Below are 26,805 nucleotides of genomic sequence, written 5' to 3'. Positions count from 1 at the left end.
GGGAGTAACTTTTGACTCTAGGGGCAGCTGGATACCATGTTTATCAAAGCACTGTTCACCCTCTATTACCTCTGTGGCGGCAGTTTTTGAGCTGGCATCAAGAATTTGCCCTTACTGGATGTATATAAACTAAAGTGTTTACCTATTATAACTTTTGGGGCATCTATGTGGGGGTATCGGGACTGCCGCAGGTTACAGCAGGAAGAGAATTGCTTATGTAGGCGACTGCTTAGGGTTGGGCCAGGTAGTCCCCAATTTTTTTTACATAAAGAATTAGGCCTATATTTTGTGGAATATCATATTAAGCTTGCACCACTTCTCTGGATTGCGGTTTGAGGGAACACGCACACAAAATTTAACAAGGAGATTATTTGTGACTGTTTGGCAGGTGATTTGGGTTATAAAATCCAATGGATAAATTATATGATGCAATCTACCAACAGTTTGGGAACGCCAGAACTGTTTTTATCCCCACATCTGTTGAATAAAAGGAAGGGCGGTTGGGCAAAGAAAGAGTTCTTGAAACTCGCATCTGCTTCTTAAGAGGCGAAGGAACTTGAGAAACCATCTTTGATAGTCAATATTATGTATAAGTCATGTCAGGGCATTGAATCTTATCTCTCCCAGATTAATAATGTTTGGGAAAGATCACTCTTGACCAGGTTCCGACTCAGTTGCAATCGCTGTTTCCATTTGGGTCAGTATGACACTAAATGTATACTTGTGTATTCCTGTGAAGGTAGGGCCTCCCTTCAGACACTGATGCATGTTACCCTTTTTCATAAATACTACGAACCTTTGGATGTAGATTTGTATCCCCTATTTTAAAAGCCCTGGGCTTTTGACAATGTAGGCCTGCATTTCATTATCTTTGTATGGTAGCTGATCCTGCTATGTGTTTTTCTGTGGGAACCTTTTTTTAAAATGCATTATGTGTTTTGTGAACTTTATTACTATTATGTGTAATTTTTATTAACTTACTTGATGTTTACTTTGTATTTTATGTGATGATGGCTCATTTATGATTATTTTTAATAATCAATAATATTTTTAATAATCGACTAAAGATAAAGATGAACAGTCCTTGAATTCTCAACTTTAATTAGAGCGGTATACTTCTTTTAGTTGAAACTACTTCATAATAAAGAAGCCAAATTCCTTTCTTGCCAAGGACATACCACATTAGTCGAACATAAAGATTTCACCACAGAAAGGTTCACAATGTTCCACTACTTGGGGAGTAGGCTTCATATAAATGTCAACATGTTTCGGCATAAACTCCGGGTGTTCCAGCACGAGGATTGGGTGCCTTTATTAGTTAAACTTAGAGGTGAAAGACACAGGTAGTCTTCACCAAGAGCATGAGTCACGGGTAACTCATTCCTTACGGTTTCCCACAGGCAGCCACCCACAGCAGCCTGTGTTTAAATTAAAACTATTTAACACGTTCATTAGGAATGTTTTGTCATCACACATATAAAATGTAAATAGACCCACATGTAGCTTTTATTCACAGGTTCTTGAGCCGGTCCTCATGAGCCGCAGCCGATTAAAAAATTGGGGCTGAAATAAGTCACCAATTTTTATGAAGCCTTTTCCCCATACAGTTGGAAATTGTGGACTTTTGTGTGGAGGGATCTTTACGTTAGACTAATTTATTGTGCATTTAATAAGAGAAGAAGATACCTTCTCAATTATGAACTCGCTTCAACTAAACAGCATATGTCCGCACGTAACACTGAGAACGCAAAGTATACTCAAGGGCTATATTTTTAGCCTTTATGATTTGAATGCATGAATTATTTTTCAACGATCAACAATAAAATGTATTTGTATTTAGATGTGCTAGAAATTACAGATTGTGAGTTAAAAAAATGGTTGAGAATAATTTGAGGGAGGGATAAGAAATTAACATAGTGCTTTAGCAATAAATTTACAATGCGTTCTACCCGTCTCTCTCTGTTTTTTATAGAAATTGTTTTAAAAAAAATTCCCTTTAGAGCAATCTTTGCCTTTTTCAGATTATTGCCTTGCACACATCTTTGCTGTACTCAAGTCGCTTCTATGAGAACATTTTCTAAGTATTTTGCATACAGTTTTTCCCTTCCTTCCAAAGTTCTCTCACTGCCATCATCCCCTCTTAAACAGGTGTCATGCTTGCCTCTAGTCAGAACCAGTGGGAAATAATGGTCTCTCAAGAGATGAGACAAGACACTACCTGAGGATGTGAAAGACAAGACCAGCAACCAGAGACAAGTCGTTTGGGTGCTTCTTTATCCTAGATTTCCAGTTCCGTGGCCACTCCTTGGGAGACAAAAATAGACAAGCAGAGTACATCAACATCAAGGATCCCGTTCTGCTGAGCAAAACTCTCTTCCCACTATAATATAAATATATATATATATATATATATATATATATATATATATATATACACAAACACACACACTATATATATGTATATATATATATACATTAATACATATATACACATTCACACTCAGCCTTTATATCCTTAAAAAGATAACATCTAAAGGGAGTTATGGTTCATAATTACGTTAACAGTCGCTTCGCCATTATAACTAAAATGTCATGGGTCCTGAATTACGTCAATCATGGAGAGCATTGCAACCCTGCCCACCCCGCCTTTCCCAAGGGCAAGGGAATGATGGAGGTGTTGGAATTACTAAAGCAGCCGTGTACATTGACTGGATAGTGTGTGCCCTAATCCCCAGTGCTTTTTCCAAGGGTGGGGGTGATTCTTGATTTAACTACTCCCACTTTGCACATGCCCTAGCCCGCTGGCAGCACACTGCTTGTCTGTGGCCCTCAGAGGAGTGGAACATGTACCACCCGCACCCTCATTCTATTGCACAATGGGCACAGTGGCTGCTGAGCCACTCCTCCAAGTCCAGCAGCACTGTGCAGCACCACAGGAGAAGGCATTGGATCTAGCACATGTTTCCATGTCGGAACAGGGTGCAGAAGCTAGTGCTGTGGAGAAGTCAGGAGATGACACCCACTCCTTTGCCCTGTTCACAATAGGGGCAGGTGACAGCTGCTTAGCTGCCCTCCTCGGTGGATAACAGCATTGTATGTGGCACAGAGTATAGGGGCAGTTGCTAGTAGCCCTGTGTGGTTTTTAAAGCCTCCCCTTCAGCAAGGCGAGGGTTGTTACCTTTGCAGTCCTATCCCTTGCTTGACCTATGCCGGTGGAGAAAGGTGTTTTAGTGGACACCTCCCCATACTTTGCTAATGCAAGGAGGAGGCATGCATTGCAGCATCAAGAAGCTTTTAAGATGCAACTTTAAACAGGCCTCCCATCTTTAAGTAATGTAGGAGGGTGTGAGTGTCCTTGAACCTCATGGCCCCTGGGCAAGGCCACGGAGGGAATAAACTAACTTGTCCCACCTGTGGGCAAGCCGGGGGTTTGTGTGTAGCTCCTTAGTCCTAGTCAGGCCAGAGGTATTGGAGGCTAAGGGCCAGGTGTACGACCATTTGATTTTGTGCTTCGCAATTTGCGACAAATTGCAAGGCACAAATTGCGAGGCGCAAATTGTGAGGCGCAAAATCAAATGTACAACAGTGGGCCAGATGTATGACCCGTTTCATTTTAAAACATTTTTTAAATGCAGCCCGTTTTCCTTTAAGAAAAACAGGCTGCATTTAAAAAAATAAAAAAGCTGCTTTATTAAAAAGCAGTCCCAGACATGGTGGTCTGCTGAGCCCAGCAGGCCACCATCCCTGGGAGGGCTGGCATTAACAATGAGCTCGCAAATTGCGAGAAGCTCATTAATATTAATGAGCCTCGCAATTTGCAACCCCATTGTGATTCGCAAAGCAGTGTAAACACACTGTTGTACATTTCATTTAGCACCTCGCAATTTGTGACTCACAATGTGTCGCAAATTGCGAGGCGCTAAATGAAAGGGTCGTACATCTGGCCCAGTGTGTTTAGCACTGTTTGCGATTCCCAATGGGGTCGCAAATTGCGAGGCTCATTAATTTGCGAGCCCATAGGGAATGACAGGCCCTCCCAGGGATGGTGGCCTGCTGGGGTCAGCAGACCACTATGTCTGGGACTGCTTTTAAATAAAGCAGTTTTTTTTTTAAATGCAGCCCGTTTTCCTTAAAGGAAAACGGGATGCATTTAAAAAAAAAAATTAAACATTTTCATTTCATTTTTTAAGGGCAGGCAGTGGTCCCTGGTACCACTGCCTGCCCTTAAAAAATAATTGTGTTCCTTTTGAACTCTCCTTGGCCTATAAAAAAAGATGGTGGTGAGATACACATGACTGCCCCCTTATGAATAATGCAGCATCGGCTCTGCCTCTGAGATGCTTCTTTTTACTTCTTATTTTTTTCCTGCTGGTTTTTGCAAACACTGGGAGAAAAAATCTCTCACGGTGTCCAGTGTGCATGAGTGCTGTGTTTGTGCAGTATGTTCCTTTTGTCTGTGTTCTGTTAGTTTGCAGACAAGTGGAAAATGTTATACCCACATTTTTGCTAATAATGGGGGTCCCGCATCGTTCCAGAACTCACCTGTTGGTCCTTCGTGGTTACTGTACCCGCCCTGGGAAGGGCTTTGTGGATTGCTGATTGCTGTTTTGCGAGAGTGGCAGGACTAACGCGGGGAGCAGGCTTAGCACGGGACTCCGGTTCCCAGGAGCCCGTGCGCGGTTACACCTGTGCTTCTCCCCGCCCACCGCCCCAGCTATACTTAAGTTCTGACGGTATCCGCTTCGCGGTACGCGAGCGGGACGCGCCGGACGAAGCCCGGACAAAGGGCGGGCCCTCTGTGGCCCTCAGAGGCCAGAGGAGACAGGGCTGGGCCACAGATCGTGGATACATCTACTGCCTATATTGTCAAACATTATGCTGCGGTGTTAATTGTGTTCACCCCCACGTGTTAGCAGATGTTAGAAATACAACAGGGACACCTGGACAAAACCTCATTTGTTGCCTGTGCTACCTAGATTGCACGTGGATTCCTTGTATTGTGTTTAACGCTCGGCAGAACTCGTTGCATAGGTCCCGCCTCACAGAGGGGTGCTCTCCGTTGTGGGCTGCTAGCTGTAGCAGGGGAAAGATAGGGGCAGAGGGCTGCGAGCAAGAGGACTGGGACTACATTTCTTAGGAGTCCCAGTAACCCCGCCGGTTCCACCTGGTCTGCTCTCCCTCCTCGCCCCCGACCCCACCAAACGGGTAGCCTCTGTTAGAGTTATAAATTAACACGTGAACACGCTGTGCGGGAGCGCAAGGGAGCTTGCTGGGGGCTATAGTTATAGTTTCCTTTATAGTAAGTGAATTTCTTTGTACTCTGCATTGGCGTGAAGTAGGGCAATGTTTGCCATAACAAGTACTGCCAGCGCTCGTTCAACTATCTTACCGACTGAGACTGGTCTATTGGCTATCGGCCCTTTAGATAAATTCTTCTTTAACCGCTCATCTTTTATTGATAAAGAGTTAACCTTGGCCGAGAGGCGCGCAGAGCGCAGACAATCAATTGAATTGCTTAAAAATTCCACGGACAAGTATTTAACTCAAACATATCCCACTCTGGTGACTCCATTATCTTCAGTAAACTTTCCAGTTGCCAACGAACAATCTGAAGGTCAGACACAAATAATAAATGAGGAAACTGTTACAGATTTGATTAGATCCAGTGGGAGTCACAACAGTCTCATATTGCTTCCTGAACCAGATGCCCAGGTTATCCCGATTCGACCTAAGCTTGGGTCTAAGAGAAAAAGAACAGCCCCACAAAGAAAATGTAAAAATGTGGTTAAACCCCCTTTTAAGCAAAGGAAGCTACACAAAACTGTGGGTACAAGAGAGGCTGTTTTTGAAGAAAATCACAGTATAGGAAGAGTTCAGAACTCGAACCATGTTCCCTTGGGTATTCTAGACTCACAAGAGAAAACTTGCCTCGAGTCTACCGCATCAAGTAACGATAAATTGTTATCACCTGCAAACCTGCTCCCTGAGCTAGAAAGATTACTCAGACTAATACTTATCCCGATAGAGAATAGAATTGCCAAGCTCTCTGATAGGTTAAACCACTTTGAGCAGGCAACACTAGATAATTTTTATTCTACAAAATCACTGATTAAATCCAATATAAGGGTGGATTCAAGTATAAAGCCCCAAGATAATACTAATCTTGTCACTCAAGACAAGGGTAGAAGGTCTCAAAACAACTCTCCTTCACTCCCGAAGACAAGTAACACCATTGTTAAAACAACTACCAAATCTACTGATTTGGTGTATTTAGGCCCTGTCCAACTCCAGCCTAATACCACTAATACCACAAATCCACCCCAGTCGATGGTAATTCAATCACAAAATCCATCACCCGTGGCTGGTTTAGGGGTTACTGTACGTTCTTCAGTGGATAAAGCTTCAGCCCCCACAAAAATAACTAATACGCAGTTAGTTCTTAACAATCCTGCGGTTGGGACAGGGGACAATGTATGTCTCTTAGCAGGTAAAGTTTTAGTTCCAACTCAACCAACTAATATTCAGTTGGTGTCGAAACCTGTACCCTGTCCTGATCCTATAGTTTCCAAATTAATCCCACCTCCCGTGATAAAGCCACACCACAGAAAACCCCCAGTAAACCTTACTCCGGATTCCTTCCCCTATGTAGCAGTCCTTACTAACGTCCCATCACTCCCCATAGGGCAGAGAGAAACCTTCCAGATGCTTAAAAATAAGACCATGCACTGGTTAAGGGAGAATAGACCTCTCCCAGGAGATCTTGATGGGTTAATCATAGGGGTAAGGAGAATAGATTGGATAGGGTATACACCAAAAAGCTTGGGTGGGGATTGTGTTGTGGTCAACTTTCAAGATCCAAGGGTGGCGGGATGGATAACTAGGCAGGGATGGGGTGAAAACAAGGGAGATATTAGAATTGTAGATCTCACCTTCTTCTACCCCCGTCCAACCAGTGCACTGACTAGCCTGCGTAACGAACCCCTGAACCCTTCTGCTGTATCCTGGCCAATTACTTCCACACCAGCTTTATTATTAGGCCAGAATTATACCACATGTACTAGTCATAATCTCCAAGCTGGATGGCTGGACTCAGGGTGGGGATATTGACAAATTACTAGAGAGTGGAGTAGTGGTATTGGAGGGATTAATAATGAGTCCAAGGGGGCCCGTGAAGATCATGTTAGCTCTATTGACACAATCTTAACTGCTGGTTACACAGCGAAGGGGAATTTTGTTGTAGAGGGAGGTACCGGGATGGAAAATATAAATGTTAGTACTGTGAACCTTCCTGACCCCATTGACAATCTGGGGAAGGTAGTTACTAACATCAAAGGCTCAATGATTTCCGGAGTGTCTTCTTATACTAATAATTATGATGGGTCTGAGTTTAGCTTTGGTACGCTTTTATCCTGGAATGTGGCAGGGTTGAGTAGCAAGTTAGACTCCCAACTCTGGGTAGAATATATCTGTGGGTTCGATGTATGTTGCTTCCAAGAAACCTGGGCCTGTGACCCCCTGTTTTGTTGTGGTTATTTAAACTTTTCGATACCAGCATCGAAAGGTGGTAGGGGTCGGCCCATGGGAGGTCTTACTGTATGGGTAAAACAAGATTTGGACATTACCATCAAAATATTGGACCTGGGAAGTAGCGACTTACAATTGATAAGAATCTCAGCAGATAAGGGTCCATCATTGGATTTGTATAATGTTTATATAAGAGGCAGTAACACAACCAATTCCTCGACCTTAGAATTGTTGTCTGCCTGCTTAGAGACAAATTCCCAAGATAGCAGGGTAATTATAGCCGGGGATCTTAATAGGACTTTTGAACCTTTAGATTCTACAAATGATCCCCTAGGGATGGATGAGGATAACCTATGGGGAGTACCATCTTTGTGTTTAAACCCCGTCCCAAGGTGGACAAAAGACATCCTATTACTAAATGCTATTTGTATGGAACATGGTCTAAGAGCACTGAATGGGAGAACTACAGGGGACAAGGAGGGTAGTTGTACCTTCGATAATGGTAATAGCAGGAGCAGAATTGATTATATAATATGTAGTCTTCAGTTGTGGCAGGGGGTTATTGATATGGCCATTAGGCCCAGAGTAGAAAGTGATCACAATCCCCTTTGTGTGACTCATAGGTGGTGGAACCCAGGAGTGGGAAATTTGTTTTAAAGAACGATCAGTTTCCAGTCATGAGTAACGACGAACGTAGGTTGAAATGGCCAAGGGTATTGGCTAACGAAGAAACTATGACCTACATCAACAATGAGGTTGATAGCGCAATCATTGCAATGGAGGCGGTTGATCCAACAGTTCCCGGGGTTAGGGATATCACCGATATCCACAATAAGTTATTTTCCCTCCTCAAACCATGTTTTTTGACCAAGAGCAAGAAAGGGAAGAAAACCCAGGAAGTTGGAAGGTGGTTCAATCGCCAATGTAGAACAGCACGTCTAGTACTGGGACAAGCCATTAGGAACAGGGACTGCGTCGCAATAAAAGAGGCAAGGAAACTGTACAAACAGGCCATCTTCCAAGCAAAAAAGAAATGGGACGAAGACCACTGGGCCGAGTTGAAAGAGGTCTCTAATAAGAAGGACTCTCGGTCCTTTTGGAAAATTATTAAGTGGGGTAGAGGAGGTGGCCCAGTAAAGCCAGATAATAATGTAGCTGAAGAAGCCTGGGTTGACTACTTCAGACCACAATATGCTGAAGTCATGCATCCCGGGGTAGGTGAATGCATAGCGCCAGTCTATGCTATTGACAACATGTTCTCCCCCAAAGAAGTAGAAATCGCGATTAGATCTGTGAATAGTGGGAGAGCCCCAGGGTTAGATGGGATACCCCCGGATATTTTTAAGTATGATATGACGAGATGGGTGAGGTATATTTTTTTAGTAGCAAATGCCCTAGCCAAGGGCGCGGTGGTCCCCGACCTTTGGAAAGGTGCAATTATTATTCCCATCCATAAGAAGGGAGATCGCTCATTGCCGGCCAACTATAGGCCTATAAGCTTAATAGCAACCATACAAAAAGTAGTGGGAAGAATGGTTGCAAACCAGCTCATGGACTGGGTTGATGCCAACAATGCCCTTTCCATATACCAAGCAGGATTTAGACGAGCTACCAGTACCATTGATCAGGTCTTCCGCTTTACCATACTGCGGTGGAAGACGGTTTTACTGGGAAGAGGATGCCTATATGTCGCGTTTGTCGACCTGCGGGCGGCATTTGATTTAGTCCCCAGGTTTAAGCTATGGTTGGTCTTGCAAAAAATGGGAATTCCTATTGATTTGCTTACATTAATTATGCGTCTCCACGAATCCAATTTCGCAAGAATACAGTGGGGTGGGAATGGCGAGTTTACTTCGGACTTTCCCGTGGAAAGGGGCGTCCGACAAGGCTGCTCCATGGCTCCCTTACTCTTCTCATTATTTATCAATGGGATTGTTAGGCGAATGTTGGAAGCAAGCGTAGACGCACCCTCGTTAGCGGACGCCAGGGTTCCGATCCTGATGTTCGCTGACGATACTCTTATCTTGTCAAAAACCCCTGCAGGGCTGCAACGTGCATTAAATATTTTTGATACCTTTTGCACAGAGCATGGGCTTGAGGTAAACGTGGGGAAAACAAAATTAATGGCCTTTACCCCAAACCGTAGAATCTATCCCAAGGTAACCCTAAATAATTGTAAGTTAGACACCGTTAAGGAGTTTACATATTTGGGGGTACAGATAGCAGAGAGCGCTGGCTGGTCGCATCATGTGGAAAAAGTGGTCATAAAACATCAACAAGTTTCAGGTGCTCTGAGGGGAGAACACCGCAAATCAAAAACAAAGCCGATTAAACCCGCACTTATAGTGTACGATGCCAAGGTCTTAGGTGCCACTTTATATGGTGCGGAGTTATGGGCCTGGGACAATCTTGCGGCCTTACAGATATCCGAGAATAAGTTCCTCAGAGGGATTACAGGACTTCCTCAGAGCACCCCCCTAATACCATTGTTCCTGGAGTTGGGTAAACGCCCAATTACTGATAGAGCTCGATTGCGCCCTGTTCTCTACTGGAGGCGTCTTTGGACAACTCCAGAGATTAGACAATATGCAGAGGGTTTTCTCTGGATAATTAAGGAAGATATTTTTCACAAGATAACTTGGCTTAAAAATCTAAGGGCAATGCTAATTGATCTGGGGTTTTCCAATCTTTGGAATAACCCAGCGGGTGAAGAGTTCCCAAGTAAAGAAGATCTCAAATTACGTTATTGGGACTGGGTGGGTGGCAATTTGCTGAACGGCGTTAGGTCCGACTCTATGGCTGGTCGTTTTTTGGAGACAAAAATTTTTCCTATCCTAGAAAACTATTGGGATACTATTACGGTACCAATGGATAGGAAGCTAGTCTTCCAGCTAAGATCCGGATCTATTCCCTTAAAAAAACTAACGTCACGTTGGCAAAAGTCGACTAACAGGTTATGTCCAGCCTGTGGTATTGCAGAGGAGAGTGTAGGTCACTTCCTATTCGTATGCAAAGCTTACTCATCACCCAGGAGACTATGGCTCTCCCCTGTATGCAAAAACCTGGGGACACGTGATAGCACTGTGGCACTAAGAATTGTGTGTACAGCAACCCATGAATCGATAGTCATTGGGGTAGCCAAATACTTGGGTTGGGCCTGGGCCATTAGGCAACGTTTAATGGGCGGGACCAGTTAATTAGGTTTTTCTTTTATTTTTTTTTGGCTAAAAATGTAAAATTACTTGTCAAATGTAAACATTTCTATGCCAATACTGTATGAGCTGCACAGAACGCCTATTTGAATTTTATTTGTAAATATCTTGTTTTTTTAACCTCTAATGTTTTTATGCTGTGTTACATGAATTTGTATTTGTAAATATCTTGTTTTTAATCTCTAAATGTTTTTATGCTGTGCTTTTATGAGAAATATCTCGAATAAAGCTTGTACAACAACAACAGCTAATAATGCCTGCTTTCTACAATTTTTACACCATTCCTAGGGTCTGTCAGCACCAAAAGGAGGCGGTTCAGAGGCTGAAGCTGGTACTAGGGATCAACCCTATGATGTCAATGGTGGTCAGAGCAGATCAAAGTGTGTGTGTAATGCTACCTTAATTTGGTGAATCCATACTCATCGTCCTAATCTACATCTAAAGCTCCTAAGGGCTGATGCCCTTAAGGCACCTCAATGACATCCTTGTTTTTTAGAATGTCTGGGTAACATAACCTCTGCTATCTAGTGTAAAGTCAGCTTTTAAATCCAGCTACATTTCCACATGCAAAGAACAGTGCTGCACCCAGCTAGGTCACTTACATTGTCCTGTTCATACTCCAGTACAGCTGTATAGAAGGACCGCTGCTCCTCTTCCTCAGGAGTCATAGCCACACTGCTGGAAAATCTCCTACAACAGACAGAATTACAGACGTTAGAAAAATATTCTGCCTGGTGACCTATGGTTTAATAAGATAACGAATGAAGAACTCCACTGCTCAGATCTATTAGCCGTATGCAAAGGCATCGAGGAAGAGAACATCCAGTTAGAAGATGTTTACCAAGTTCAAAGCAAACTCCTGAAAACCACAAACCAGAGAGCAGAAAAGAGGTGGAGCCATGAGGAGGCAGCATTACGCCAGGCCACAGTAGAATGCCGTACTGTGTTATGAATAGTAGCAGCAGTGATATTACGATCAGCAGCGCAATCATTTGAAGTATACCTATGGTCTGCCAGTACATATGCATCATTTTTCTTTTTACAAAGTCCGCTCCCAAAGAAACTGACACCATGGAAAAAGTTAGTCAAACTATTCTGGTTTACTTAGTTGGCCACAAATGGCCCACATAGGTGAGGGGCATAAAGAACCCCTTACAGAAACCTTTCTGCATTCAGCAAGTCGAAAAAGCAAATACAGGCAAAAAGCTTAGGTGGGTAATGCACTTGCTGGAGAGACTCGTGGGTAATCCCTGGTCCAGGCTTCAGTCATCATCATAAAATAACATAACAAGCATTGGCAGAGCCAACACGTCTGTCCTATGCAAGAGCTATTGGCGTTGCCAATATGTTTTAACCATGTTGTATACAAGTGTGACTGCTATTCAGCATGGCTAAAATATAGAGCCGTAAAGGAGAGTGGCATGGAGTGTCGTAGAGCACAATGGAGTGTTAGGGACTGGAGTGGAGTGGTGTAGAGTGACGTGGAGTGGCGTAGAGTAGAGTTGAGTGGTGTGGAGAGGTGTAGTGTCGTGGAGGGGTTAGAGTGGAACAGTGTAAGGTGGAGTAGAGTGTTGTAGAGTGGAGTGGCATAGAGTAGAATATAGTGGAGTAGAGGATGTTGTGTAGAGTGGAGTAGTAGTGTTGCAGAGTAGCGTAGAGTGGAATGTCATAGAGTAAGGTTTAATGGAGTAGAGCGTCATAGAGTGGTGTATTGTACAGTGGCCTAGAGTGAAGTGGTGTAAAGTGCAGAGTGGATTGGCAAAGAGTGCAGTGCCATAGAACGCACTGGTTTTGAGTAAAGTGATGTAGAGCGCATTGGCGTAGAGTGCAGTGATGTAGAGTAGAGTGGCGAAAGACGGATTGGCATAGTGTAGTGTAGAGTAGAGTGGCTTAGAGTGGAGTCCCGCAGCGTAAACTGCAGTGGCACAAAGTAGAATGGCGCTGGGTGGAGTAGAGTGAAGTGGCGTGTTGTGGAGTGGTGCAGGGTAGAGTGGAGTGGTGCAGAATAGAGTGCAGAGGTCTAGAGCAGAGTGCATGGAGTAGAGTGACATAGAGTGCAGTGTAGATTAGAGTGAGTGGAGTGATGCAGAGTTGAGTGGCACAGAGTGTGGTGTAGAGTGCATTGGTGTACAGTGGTGTAAAGTTGATTGGTGCAGAGTACAGTGGCAGAGAGTTCAGTGATGGAGAGTGCAGGCTTGCAGAGTAGATTGCTGTAGTATGCAGTGGTGTGACGTAGAGTGCACTGGCGTAGAGTACCATAGTGTAGAATAGAGTGGTGCAGAATAGAGTTGCTTAGAGTGTAGTGGCATAGAATATAGTAGTGTAGACTATATTGGCATAGAGTGAATATGCATAGTATGCAGAAGAGCGGGACAGAGTGCAGTGGCGCAGAGTAGATTAGCGTATAGTTCAGCGGTGGATAGTGCAGTGTTGCAGAGTAGTGTCAGAGTTCAATGTGGTTGAGTGGTGCAGAGTGGAGTGGTGTAGAGAGCACTGGCATAGAATACAGTGGTGCAGAATAAAATTGAGTGCCATATGCGTTGACAGAGTACAATGGTGTAAAGTGCAGTGGCGTAGAATGTTGCAGAGTAGGGCGTAGTGGTGTAGTGTAGTGCTGCAGATTAGAATAGTGTAGAGTAGTGTAGTGTAGAGTGCATTGGTTTTGAGTATAGTGGTGTAGAGTGCATTGGTGTGGAGCGCAGTGGTGTAGAGTGCAGTGGCTTGGAGTGGAGCTGTGCAGAATAGAGTCAAGTGGCGCAGAGAGGAGCAGAGTGGAGTGGTGCAGTGTAGAGTGCAGTGGTATAGAGTGGAGTGATGCAGACTGGAGTGGCACAGAGTGAAGTGGAGTGGTGCAGGGTAGAGTGCAGTGGCATAGAGTGGTGTAGAGTGCAGTGGCATTGTGTGCAGTGGTGCAGAGTCGATTAGAGTGGCGTAGAGTGGATTGGCAGTAAGTGCACTGGTGTAGAGTAGAGTGGTACCGAGTACAGTGCATTGGCGTAGAGTATAATGGCATGAAGTGCAGTGCTGTAGAGTAAAGTGGCATAGAATGGTGTGGTGCAGAATGGGGAGGTGCAGAGAAGAGCAGAGTGGCCTAGACGGGAGTGGTGTAGAGTGCAGTGGTGCATAGGAGAGTGTATTGGCATTGAATAGAGTGGTGCAGGGTAGAGTAGAGTGGTAAAGAGTAGAGAGGTGTAGAGTGAAGAGGCGTAGAGTGGGTGGTGCAGAGTTGAGTGCAGTGAAGCAATATGGCATAGAGTGGAGTGGTGTAGTGTGGAGTGGTGCAGAGTAGATTTCAGTGATGTAGCGTGGTGCAGAGTAGAATGAAGTGGGCTAAAGTGGAGTATTCATGGTGTGGTAGTGCACTGCCATTACAGACAGCACATCTTCAATTAAAATGACCATTACATTTGCACAGTCATACAGTTTTACTGATAATTACTGTCATTACCTACTGTATTATTTTCTATCATGTGAAAATATTTGTTTCCACCACACTTAAGAATCACCATTTGAGCTTCCCTAATTCTGATATATTCTAAAATATCCGCACAAGTAATTTACAGGCATTTAAATTGTGTGTGCTAGAAAACAATAACAAATCTACAGCCTTTGGTCCAGCACCCCCCCGAAACCAGCATGATTGCCACATAAATCCTCTCACTTTGAAGTCAGAGAAAGAAAAGTAACCACCAGGCTCCCTTGGAAGAGAGAGCCTGACATTTGACAACTGTCTTTGAATGCCCAGCAAATGTTACAAGATAAGAAAAGATTTAAAGGGCTGTTTACAGAAAGTGAGGAATGGTGGAAGGGTACCATAAATAGGGTATTGGACAAAGAAGGGACGAACTCAAGCTGGACAGCCTAAAACAAATAAAGCAAGCAAATAAAAAGCAAGAAAATGTGAGTTACAAAACACAAAGCCAATTATAAGCAATGGGCGGAATGCATTCCCAGGGAAGGGTGCAAACCAGACAGCTGCTCTACATGTATTATGTAGGTTACAAGTTGCACTCTATGTGACAATGCATGGTGGACCAATACATTTGTTGCACACACAAGCACTCACAAGTTTCAATCAAGTAAAAAATGTCTATGTGTCTTATGCACCAGATGGAAGCAGCTGCATGTGACCTGTGAGACAGGCTTAGCACTGACATGCTACGCAGACGATACACAAATCGTCATCTCACTTTCCTCAGAGGATAAGGATGTTGCCACCACATTCTGTGGCTGTATGAAGGCAGTCAGTCTGCGGATGGCTAGGAACTGCCTCAAACTCAACTCTAGCAAAACGGAGGTGCTGCTGTTTGGAGTACAGTCTTCCTTTTGGTCTTCTGAATGGTGGTCACTAAACTAGGCACGCTCCCTTCCCCAGTTAGGTCGGCGAAAACCTGGGAATTCTTTGCAACAACAAACTGTCTTACGTCAATCTGGTCAATGCAGTTACCTCGGCCGCTTTCTTCACCCTCAAAATGATGACGAAAATTCTTCCTTTTTCCCCCTATCTATTTGCAGAAAACAATGGTCACTTTGCTGGTGCTGTCTAAGATCGACTACTGTAATGGGTTATACCTGAATGCGCACCAACATTTTATTAATAAACTGCAGACCCTGCAGAACACAGCAGCCCACATACTCTGCAAGATTCCCAAGAACCAATTGGTTTCTAAGGTAATCAGGAAAACACATTGGCTTCCCATTAGGCAGTGAATTACCTTTAAAGCGCTATGTACGGTGTACAAAGCACTGCACGAGCAAGGGCTAATTTACCTTATAGCTTTTCCTGGTACACACCAGGTAGGTCGCAATGCTCACCTCTGCCAAATTGGTGGCAATACCCAGATTTAAGAGCGTGAACTGTGGCAGCAGAGGTTTTGTTTTTGAAGCCTCGAAGGCCTGGAATGACCTTCCTTTGCAAATCAGATCTTTGCCCAATCTACTGGCATTCAGAACATCCCTGAAGACATGGCTTTTCTCATACTACTAAATATCTAGAAATGGGTTACACAGTTTCTGCTTCCTTAGCCAGCGCCAAGACGCCCTACTGGTATTCAAGCTCTTTAGAAGAACACATAACATTCATTTTGAATTATTGCAGACTTGAACTCAGTTTATCATTACTCTTAAGTAGATAAAATGTGTTCAGTTGGGTAGCAATAAAGAAAAAGTTACTTACCTTCTGTAGTGTTCTTTCTGGTAAATACTTATTTGACTGTAGATACCTCACCTTTAGAATGTCCACAGGTACTAGGTTGGATCCAGAGATTTGTTTCAGCAATGCTTCCTGCATGGTGATAGGTGGTGCTGTATGGTTCCTCTGTGACTTCCTACCACCTCGGAAGTGACAAAGTGGAGCTGGATATAGGCATCGCCCCTGTACATTGACAGAGTTTCTTAATCCTTCTCCTTCCTGGCCATCAGATGTAGAGCACTTCGAAAAAACTGCAGGTGACACTGTCTACAAATCTAGCTTGGAACTTCTGATGCACAGGAGTCAAATCACCAGAATGGGTGAAGGGCAGTGAGGAATCTGTGATTAGATACAGTGCCCATCAGAAAGAGCGTTACTGAAGGTAAGTAACTTGTTCTTCTGATGGATACATCTAAACGCAGATTCCCTACATTTAGAATATATACAACAGCAGTAACTCCCAAGGGTGGAGGGTCTGAGGAGTGGATTCAGACGAGAAAATCTTACCAGACATAACGGGCAAAATGCCTTTCGTGTCAGACCTGACTATCAAGACATTAGTGTTTGGTGAACGTGTGCACTGACACCTATGACGCAACCTGGCAGATGTCCGTAACCAGTACCTGCCTTGCCAATGACACTGTAGCTGACTTGGTCCTGGTGGAATGAGCCCACAGGCTTTGTGTGGGTTCATATTTTACTAGCACATAGCAGATTGTAATGCAGACGAATAGCCACCTGGACAGAGTACGATTTTGCATTGCCTTTCCATTCTTGCTCCCAGTGAACACTACAAAGAGCTGATCATCTAACGATGGTCTCGCCTGCAGTCAATGTAGAAATTAAAATCTTTTTTAGGGGCAAGCTGATTGAACTTCTCCTCCTCTTCCGAGGAGTGTGATGGAACAAAAGTTGTTAGCACGGTGATCGATTGACTGAAATGAAAGTGTAAAACTATCTTTGGCAGGAAGGCAGTCGAGTGCTCAGCACCGATTTGTGAGAAGAAAGTGGTGTTTGGAGTTTGCAAAAAGAGAGTGCATGCGCTGAAGTGCTTGCAATATGAAAGGCTGCCTTGATTATTAGACAGCTATAGCAAATAACTTAGCATTTTTAGGTCTCGCCTAGCGACGCTGCGCATGCGCGTTGCTCGCCTTGGCGAGATCTATTGTTGTCGGTTTCTTGGCCGAAGGGGGACAGGACATGTGTGCGCCTGGACAGGCGATGCGCATACAAACGCCGTCTCTTCTCTGGCGCACGTGCACCGCACTGCGTCTTTTTTGCTCGCTGGCTTGTTTATATTTCCAGCAGTTTCACTGGAGTGAAAAATCATAATCCCGAGATGCTGGTGGACTGAAGCAAAATCGACTGATGTATTCCAATAAGCAGTGTAAGCAAACGCACACACACATACGTAAAAGAAATACTCATGAAAGGTTGAACAGAATTTAATTTAAGCTTAAACATGTTTACAGATAGAACCACCATCGTTGTTTGAATACAGTGAACCCAGGGTTATCGGGTGTATCCCTGTATACAAATAACGAAAATGAACGGGGTGGAACGATATTTTACGTGCATAGGTGATTAAGCAGCGCCACTGTCAACTTTGAGTGTACGAAGTAATACACAGATCTTGTGACTGTCTCTGCAGAAAGATGCAAAAGCAACACCCCCAGAAGCCACTGATAAATAGTTCGAAACGCTGAGGAACAGAGCCTCTCACCTAGCTTTAACTCACCAAGCCATGGCCCTTACGGAGGTCCCCCCCTGCTTCATCCATGAGCAAAGAGCGCTTCAGACAACGGCCACATTGGGTTTACACTTGGGCTTACTTCCTCCGTCTGCCGTACAAGTGTGTCCCGCACAGACAGAAGGGCCCTCAACAACTTGTAAGTGGACCTGTATCACTCGTAGGTGCCAAGCCAGCGAGGTTTCATGTAAACCTTCAACCAGTTCCAACATATTAAACAAAACAATTACTTTAAAGGATCTGCTCATAACTGGAAACCACAAGTCCCAGAATGCAAAGTGCTCTGCTTCTAAAAGCGTTACAACAAACAAATGATGGACGGAATGCTGACAATGCAGACATTCTCCCCCAGTCAAGAGATCTGGGTTAAATCCATCGTTCTTTTGCCCACTGCGCCACCCCAGTTCAGACATGGCCATATGCAAATCAGTCTTGACCCTGTGCCTCATGGGAACAGTCCAGCCCGAACTGCCAAGCCATGTCTTCCCTGGACCGGAATCAAGCATCCTAGGACCGGTTTCTGGCTATCAGCCGTCATCAGCCAGGATAGCTTGACTCCAGTGGCGTAGTGAGCACGGGTCCCACGTCTGGGAATACCCATCCCACTTAGGGCGAAAAGCGTTACAACAAACAAATGATGGACGGAATGCTGACAATGCAGACATTCTCCCCCAGTCAAGAGATCTGGGTTAAATCCATCGTTCTTTTGCCCACTGCGCCACCCCAGTTCAGACATGGCCATATGCAAATCAGTCTTGACCCTGTGCCTCATGGGAACAGTCCAGCCCGAACTGCCAAGCCATGTCTTCCCTGGACCGGAATCAAGCATCCTAGGACCGGTTTCTGGCTATCAGCCGTCATCAGCCAGGATAGCTTGACTCCAGTGGCGTAGTGAGCACGGGTCCCACGTCTGGGAATACCCATCCCACTTAGGGCGAAAAGCGTTACAACAAACAAATGATGGACGGAATGCTGAAAATGCAGACATTCTCCCCCAGTCAAGAGATCTGGGTTAAATCCATCGTTCTTTTGCCCACTGCGCCACCCCAGTTCAGACATGGCCATATGCAAATCAGTCTTGACCCTGTGCCTCATGGGAACAGTCCAGCCCGAACTGCCAAGCCATGTCTTCCCTGGACCGGAATCAAGCATCCTAGGACCGGTTTCTGGCTATCAGCCGTCATCAGCCAGGATAGCTTGACTCCAGTGGCGTAGTGAGCACGGGTCCCACGTCTGGGAATACCCATCCCACTTAGGGCGAAAAGCGTTACAACAAACAAATGATGGACGGAATGCTGACAATGCAGACATTCTCCCCCAGTCAAGAGATCTGGGTTAAATCCATCATTCTTTTGCCCACTGCGCCACCCCAGTTCAGACATGGCCATATGCAAATCAGTCTTGACCCTGTGCCTCATGGGAACAGTCCAGCCCGAACTGCCAAGCCATGTCTTCCCTGGACCGGAATCAAGCATCCTAGGACCGGTTTCTGGCTATCAGCCGTCATCAGCCAGGATAGCTTGACTCCAGTGGCGTAGTGAGCACGGGTCCCACGTCTGGGAATACCCATCCCACTTAGGGCGAAAAGCGTTACAACAAACAAATGATGGACGGAATGCTGACAATGCAGACATTCTCCCCCAGTCAAGAGATCTGGGTTAAATCCATCGTTCTTTTTCCCACTGCGCCACCCCAGTTCAGACATGGCCATATGCAAATCAGTCTTGACCCTGTGCCTCATGGGAACAGTCCAGCCCGAACTGCCAAGCCATGTCTTCCCTGGACCGGAATCAAGCATCCTAGGACCGGTTTCTGGCTATCAGCCGTCATCAGCCAGGATAGCTTGACTCCAGTGGCGTAGTGAGCACGGGTCCCACGTCTGGGAATACCCATCCCACTTAGGGCGAAAAGCGTTACAACAAACAAATGATGGACGGAATGCTGACAATGCAGACATTCTCCCCCAGTCAAGAGATCTGGGTTAAATCCATCGTTCTTTTGCCCACTGCGCCACCCCAGTTCAGACATGGCCATATGCAAATCAGTCTTGACCCTGTGCCTCATGGGAACAGTCCAGCCCGAACTGCCAAGCCATGTCTTCCCTGGACCGGAATCAAGCATCCTAGGACCGGTTTCTGGCTATCAGCCGTCATCAGCCAGGATAGCTTGACTCCAGTGGCGTAGTGAGCACGGGTCCCACGTCTGGGAATACCCATCCCACTTAGGGCGAAAAGCATTACAACAAACAAATGATGGACGGAATGCTGACAATGCAGACATTCTCCCCCAGTCAAGAGATCTGGGTTAAATCCATCGTTCTTTTGCCCACTGCGCCACCCCAGTTCAGACATGGCCATATGCAAATCAGTCTTGACCCTGTGCCTCATGGGAACAGTCCAGCCCGAACTGCCAAGCCATGTCTTCCCTGGACCGGAATCAAGCATCCTAGGACCGGTTTCTGGCTATCAGCCGTCATCAGCCAGGATAGCTTGACTCCAGTGGCGTAGTGAGCACGGGTCCCACGTCTGGGAATACCCATCCCACTTAGGGCGAAAAGCGTTACAACAAACAAATGATGGACGGAATGCTGAAAATGCAGACATTCTCCCCCAGTCAAGAGATCTGGGTTAAATCCATCGTTCTTTTGCCCACTGCGCCACCCCAGTTCAGACATGGCCATATGCAAATCAGTCTTGACCCTGTGCCTCATGGGAACAGTCCAGCCCGAACTGCCAAGCCATGTCTTCCCTGGACCGGAATCAAGCATCCTAGGACCGGTTTCTGGCTATCAGCCGTCATCAGCCAGGATAGCTTGACTCCAGTGGCGTAGTGAGCACGGGTCCCACGTCTGGGAATACCCATCCCACTTAGGGCGAAAAGCGTTACAACAAACAAATGATGGACGGAATGCTGACAATGCAGACATTCTCCCCCAGTCAAGAGATCTGGGTTAAATCCATCGTTCTTTTGCCCACTGCGCCACCCCAGTTCAGACATGGCCATATGCAAATCAGTCTTGACCCTGTGCCTCATGGGAACAGTCCAGCCCGAACTGCCAAGCCATGTCTTCCCTGGACCGGAATCAAGCATCCTAGGACCGGTTTCTGGCTATCAGCCGTCATCAGCCAGGATAGCTTGACTCCAGTGGCGTAGTGAGCACGGGTCCCACGTCTGGGAATACCCATCCCACTTAGGGCGAAAAGCGTTACAACAAACAAATGATGGACGGAATGCTGACAATGCAGACATTCTCCCCCAGTCAAGAGATCTGGGTTAAATCCATCGTTCTTTTGCCCACTGCGCCACCCCAGTTCAGACATGGCCATATGCAAATCAGTCTTGACCCTGTGCCTCATGGGAACAGTCCAGCCCGAACTGCCAAGCCATGTCTTCCCTGGACCGGAATCAAGCATCCTAGGACCGGTTTCTGGCTATCAGCCGTCATCAGCCAGGATAGCTTGACTCCAGTGGCGTAGTGAGCACGGGTCCCACGTCTGGGAATACCCATCCCACTTAGGGCGAATAGCGTTACAACAAACAAATGATGGACGGAATGCTGACAATGCAGACATTCTCCCCCAGTCAAGAGATCTGGGTTAAATCCATCGTTCTTTTGCCCACTGCGCCACCCCAGTTCAGACATGGCCATATGCAAATCAGTCTTGACCCTGTGCCTCATGGGAACAGTCCAGCCCGAACTGCCAAGCCATGTCTTCCCTGGACCGGAATCAAGCATCCTAGGACCGGTTTCTGGCTATCAGCCGTCATCAGCCAGGATAGCTTGACTCCAGTGGCGTAGTGAGCACGGGTCCCACGTCTGGGAATACCCATCCCACTTAGGGCGAAAAGCGTTACAACAAACAAATGATGGACGGAATGCTGAAAATGCAGACATTCTCCCCCAGTCAAGAGATCTGGGTTAAATCCATCGTTCTTTTGCCCACTGCGCCACCCCAGTTCAGACATGGCCATATGCAAATCAGTCTTGACCCTGTGCCTCATGGGAACAGTCCAGCCCGAACTGCCAAGCCATGTCTTCCCTGGACCGGAATCAAGCATCCTAGGACCGGTTTCTGGCTATCAGCCGTCATCAGCCAGGATAGCTTGACTCCAGTGGCGTAGTGAGCACGGGTCCCACGTCTGGGAATACCCATCCCACTTAGGGCGAAAAGCGTTACAACAAACAAATGATGGACGGAATGCTGACAATGCAGACATTCTCCCCCAGTCAAGAGATCTGGGTTAAATCCATCGTTCTTTTGCCCACTGCGCCACCCCAGTTCAGACATGGCCATATGCAAATCAGTCTTGACCCTGTGCCTCATGGGAACAGTCCAGCCCGAACTGCCAAGCCATGTCTTCCCTGGACCGGAATCAAGCATCCTAGGACCGGTTTCTGGCTATCAGCCGTCATCAGCCAGGATAGCTTGACTCCAGTGGCGTAGTGAGCACGGGTCCCACGTCTGGGAATACCCATCCCACTTAGGGCGAAAAGCGTTACAACAAACAAATGATGGACGGAATGCTGACAATGCAGACATTCTCCCCCAGTCAAGAGATCTGGGTTAAATCCATCGTTCTTTTGCCCACTGCGCCACCCCAGTTCAGACATGGCCATATGCAAATCAGTCTTGACCCTGTGCCTCATGGGAACAGTCCAGCCCGAACTGCCAAGCCATGTCTTCCCTGGACCGGAATCAAGCATCCTAGGACCGGTTTCTGGCTATCAGCCGTCATTAGCCAGGATAGCTTGACTCCAGTGGCGTAGTGAGCACGGGTCCCACGTCTGGGAATACCCATCCTACTTAGGGCGAAAAGCGTTACAACAAACAAATGATGGACGGAATGCTGACAATGCAGACATTCTCCCCCAGTCAAGAGATCTGGGTTAAATCCATCGTTCTTTTGCCCACTGCGCCACCCCAGTTCAGACATGGCCATATGCAAATCAGTCTTGACCCTGTGCCTCAGGAGTTTGTTGTACTGCTTCTAAAAGCGCCAGAACTGACTGAAGGTGTCACATGACTCGAAAACACTTGACAACTAGAAAGGAGTACAGACAACTGCAAAGTTGTATTCAGAGGCTTTGGGACATCACCCAGGGGCTTGTGCCGAAACCACTAGGATGGAGAACAACACGCGGACAGGGCCGTTACCGGCGCTCGCAAGGTTCTCATCCGCACGTGGACTGCTTCCCCATTGGTTGAGCGTCTCAGCGCGCCTCATCCCGGCCTGCTTGCGTGCTGCGTTGTCCGGGCTGAGCAGGCTAAGCAGACTGAAGCAAAATCGACTGATATATTCCAATAAGCAGTGTAAGCGAACGCACACACACATACGTCAAAGAAATACTCATGAAAGTTTGAACAATGTGAGCAAAACATGCCTATGACTGGTGGTTGTGTGACTTAGTCACTGATAAAGGAGGTAGTCCCTGGGGCTTTACGTTGCATCAGTACTGGACTGTTCGGACCAGACAGCACTGTACACAGGTCGATCCGATGGCAATTTTGCATTTCCAGTGCCCCAGCACTTCCACTCCTTGTCCAGCCACAAGGCTGACAACACTGAACTTCGGCTGTATGTGTTTAAGAAGGAAGAACCAGCTAACAGCAGCGGGTGCAATACTTTATAATAGCTCCTTGCTGCCCGGGTCCGTATTTAAGTTTGGCCAGTTAGCAACTGACGCACACGGGTTGCCCACGGCACCCAGCAGATTGCTGCACTCATGCACTTAACATACATTATCTATATATACAAAACTGTGGAGCAGGAAGGGTGCAGAGTTGCTCCGTTCTCATCCTCAGGCCCTCTTTCTCTTGCAGTTATTACCCTGTCTTCTTGGTGTTGATAATTTGCATGTGTATAAACAGAAGCAATGTTGAAACGCATAAGGAATGCTTATATTTGCTAGTTTACGTATTACAGCGGAGTCCTCACGTTTCTCAACTCAATATGTGAGGCGGTCATCTGGATCAAGATTTGCATTCACTTTCAGGGACTTGTTTTTCACTGTGGTCCTGTCTCATGCCACATTTCATGTTGCTCAACACTCTGTGTCCTTATTTATCATCACACCCTAGCGCCATCAGTGGCGCACTAGTACCACGCCAACATACTTATTTAAGACGCAGGGATTTGACCCAGAACCAAGAGATACTTAGAGCACGGCAGACACTGTGAAGACATGAGTGGATTAGCTATTTTCTGAGCCTTGGGAAAGTCCCAGGCATATCAGCCCTAGTGGGCAAAACACGTGTCAGCTGTCTGCACACATCATACTGTTCATAAACGACATATTTCACCCCTACTTGAACATGGAATTACTCAACTCTAAATAAAGAAGCAACTGTTAATGGATGTCATCTTGATTCATTTTGAAAGGGAGGACACCCCTATTCTGGTTTGAAATACTTCATGATTGGGGTAAATAGGGTCCAAGCCCTATTGAAGCGTTCTCCCACAACAAACATTGGGTATTTCGATCAACAGAAAGAGGGTGCAGGGCCCTACATATTACCTTCATCAATGGTTTCCATCATGACCATTTACATTTATTTGCTCGGTAAGCATGAGGCTGTTCGGTGGGTGGCTGCATTAGTAGAACATAGCACATTGAAAGTGAAATTCCTCATTAGCTTCAATCCACAAGCAACCAGAGAAAGCTGCACAGCCCTACGGCTGAAGGATCGCAAGATGATGGCTGTCTTCATTGTCTTCCTGGAAGTACCAACTGCAGGCATAGAAATGACAAGTACAGAATATTTATAGCCCCTCTGACACATACATTTTATTTGTTTTCGAACACTGGGAAAGCCTGGTTTTAATAATCCACTCAGCTATCATCAAAAATGCAGATCTGTTCTTTGCAGCAGGCATATTAACCCTCTGTGCAACTTTATGCTGAGTCAAAACTGCCATTGGACAAAACTCCATTCCTCTCACTCTAGCAGGAACAATAATCACAGGAGCTAACATGACATTTTTATTACTGCCTGAAAGCCGGGCCGCACATGGAACTCTGCAGCAAGTGCCTTTCAATCGTAAGTTATTGCTCAGAACAGTGCACTCCTCTAGGTCAGCGCCCCGGGCAGCCGCACCAGTCACACTGCCCTAAAGCCAGCCCTGCAGACAGGGATGTGTTGACATAGGGGTATGACTCTGCGTCCAGCAGCGCGTGCCCATGGGCGACATCTCTAGAGGCGCTCTGTCCCACTGTTCCCATAGTACTTCAAATACTAATTAGCCGCTCTTGTGATAGTTTTCAAAAGCCCCTCATGCTAATATATTAAAGCAACTGGATTTAACCGCACACTTGGACTTTGATGCTGCAGTTTTGTTGCGCCATTTTACATAAATGAAAGTCTAACCTTTCAACGTTCTCTCCGGTGGGGCCCACAGGCAGTAGCACAGGGTCATGAGAGGTGCACTGGGGACAGAACTGTGAACAGGCAGCAAAGAAAGGAAGGAAGAAAGGGGAGAGAAACGATGGAGAAAAGCATTAAAAGGGAGGAGGAAGATGCACTCGTTTGGGTGAGATGGGAGGAGAAAGAACAAGCATTGAAAATGCAATAGGTCTCACCTTTGATTAAGTTAAAGCCATTTGCTTTGCTAATGGTATTGTATAGCAAAGCAAATGACTTTAACTTAATGAAAGGCGAGACCTATTGCATTTTTAATGCTTGTTCTTGAATGGTGTCAGGCCTAGAACTAGGTCTCAGTGAGACATAATGAATAACCGTGGAGGGAACATACACGTTAGGGCCTAAAGAAACGTATCACAACCAGTATTTTTAAGAGAGGGTTGATCAAGCAAACATAAAAACCCTGAAAGGGTAGATAATTAACCCTTAATTGTGCCCGCTGCAAGGCCATGCCTGTCTAACCACAAAAGGAACAACAATACATCAGGATGTGTGGCCTGCTGAGGGTCGAGATGACAGATTCCACTTCAGGCCACAAACCTTAACAAGAAGATGGATGTTGTGGAGGGGCTTCTCGCCGCAAGAATGACATTTAATACTTCGAGCAGCAAGTCAACAGAAGTCATCTGTCACCACTCAGTCTCAACACTTGGCGGGGCAAGTTGTGGAGCTCTGGGTGTAGTGCCATAACCTGTCACTGAAGTAGGTGGTCCTCATGAATGGGTATCCAGATCACAGACTAAATGCTCAGAAGCACTGTATGCCACACTCTCTCTGTCATGCTCAGGGGTATTAAGATGATTAGGGTCCGGTATGTCCTTACTTTTCTCAGAAATTAAGGAAGGAGAGGTAGATGCAGTAATACATACAGGAGATCCGTGCCTCATTACAAAGGAATGTGTCTTACAATGAAGTTTTTGGAGGAAACTCCAATTCGAAAAACTTTGACATCGCATATTCTCATTGGTGGCAAACAGACATAGCCAGGGCATTCCTCACTGACCAGGGATGCCCTGCTCCTCTCCAGAATGGAGACTTCACTTGTGCCACGGTTTTCCGTGATCTTCTCCTCGGGATGACACTGATGCTAGGTATGGGTCCCCCTCCCATCCGTCCCCAGCCCGGAGAATGTAGTATACACGCGGACTAGGGAGACGGGTGAGCGAGGGAAAACGGGATAGGAACAGCTGGGAGAGAGAGACCTGGAAGACAAGAAGCAATGGGTTAGAAGAGGAGCTAGGACACCTACACCCCTCCCAATGACCCCCTCGGGGAGTAAGGACCCTGGTACCTGGTACACCTGTCTCTCCGAGGCCGAGGTTCTTCGAGCCGAATGGGGAGGATTCGTGGGTCACCACGACAGGAAGAACAAGGTTTGGGGTGGCGCTACCACTTCCACGCCCGGAAATCCATAAGCGGAGGAGCGCCAAACAGGTAAGGTTCTCTTCCCCCCCCCACGGAGTGTGGCCTTGGAGCGTTCCGCTCGGTTTCCACCCGACAGTCTGGGGAGAAACGAGGGATTGCGGGTAATCCCTCCGGAGAGGTTTGCGCTTCTACTCTATGCTCGCGAATCCGGCGTGAGCAGAGGAGCGCACTCCGAGGTGTTGTTCGCCCGGAAATCCGAGGGCCTGGCTGGGGTGTTGTCAGCCCGGAAATCCGTGGGCTGTGATGGGGCGTAGTCCGCCCGGAAATCCGTGGGCTGTGACG

At 46.3% G+C, this 26,805-nt stretch overlaps 1 protein-coding gene across 1 annotated transcript in view; it reads right to left on the bottom strand.

Moving 5' to 3' along the window:
- VPS9D1 (VPS9 domain containing 1) overlaps nucleotides 1-26,805 on the bottom strand; it is a 436,405-nt gene that overhangs the window by 228,314 nt on the left and 181,286 nt on the right. Inside the window, exons 8-9 of the mRNA XM_085640133.1 lie at nucleotides 11,339-11,426; nucleotides 2,219-2,304 (exon numbers count right to left, since the gene is read on the bottom strand). Of these exons, the coding sequence (XP_085496259.1) occupies nucleotides 2,219-2,304; nucleotides 11,339-11,426 (174 nt within the window). The remainder of the gene's footprint in view (nucleotides 1-2,218; nucleotides 2,305-11,338; nucleotides 11,427-26,805) is intronic.

Source organism: Triturus cristatus, chromosome 12 (assembly GCF_964204655.1).
Source record: "Triturus cristatus chromosome 12, aTriCri1.1, whole genome shotgun sequence".
NCBI lineage: Eukaryota > Metazoa > Chordata > Amphibia > Caudata > Salamandridae > Triturus > Triturus cristatus.
Note: the sequence above shows the minus strand (reverse complement) of the source record. Positions and strands in the feature narration are given on the sequence as shown.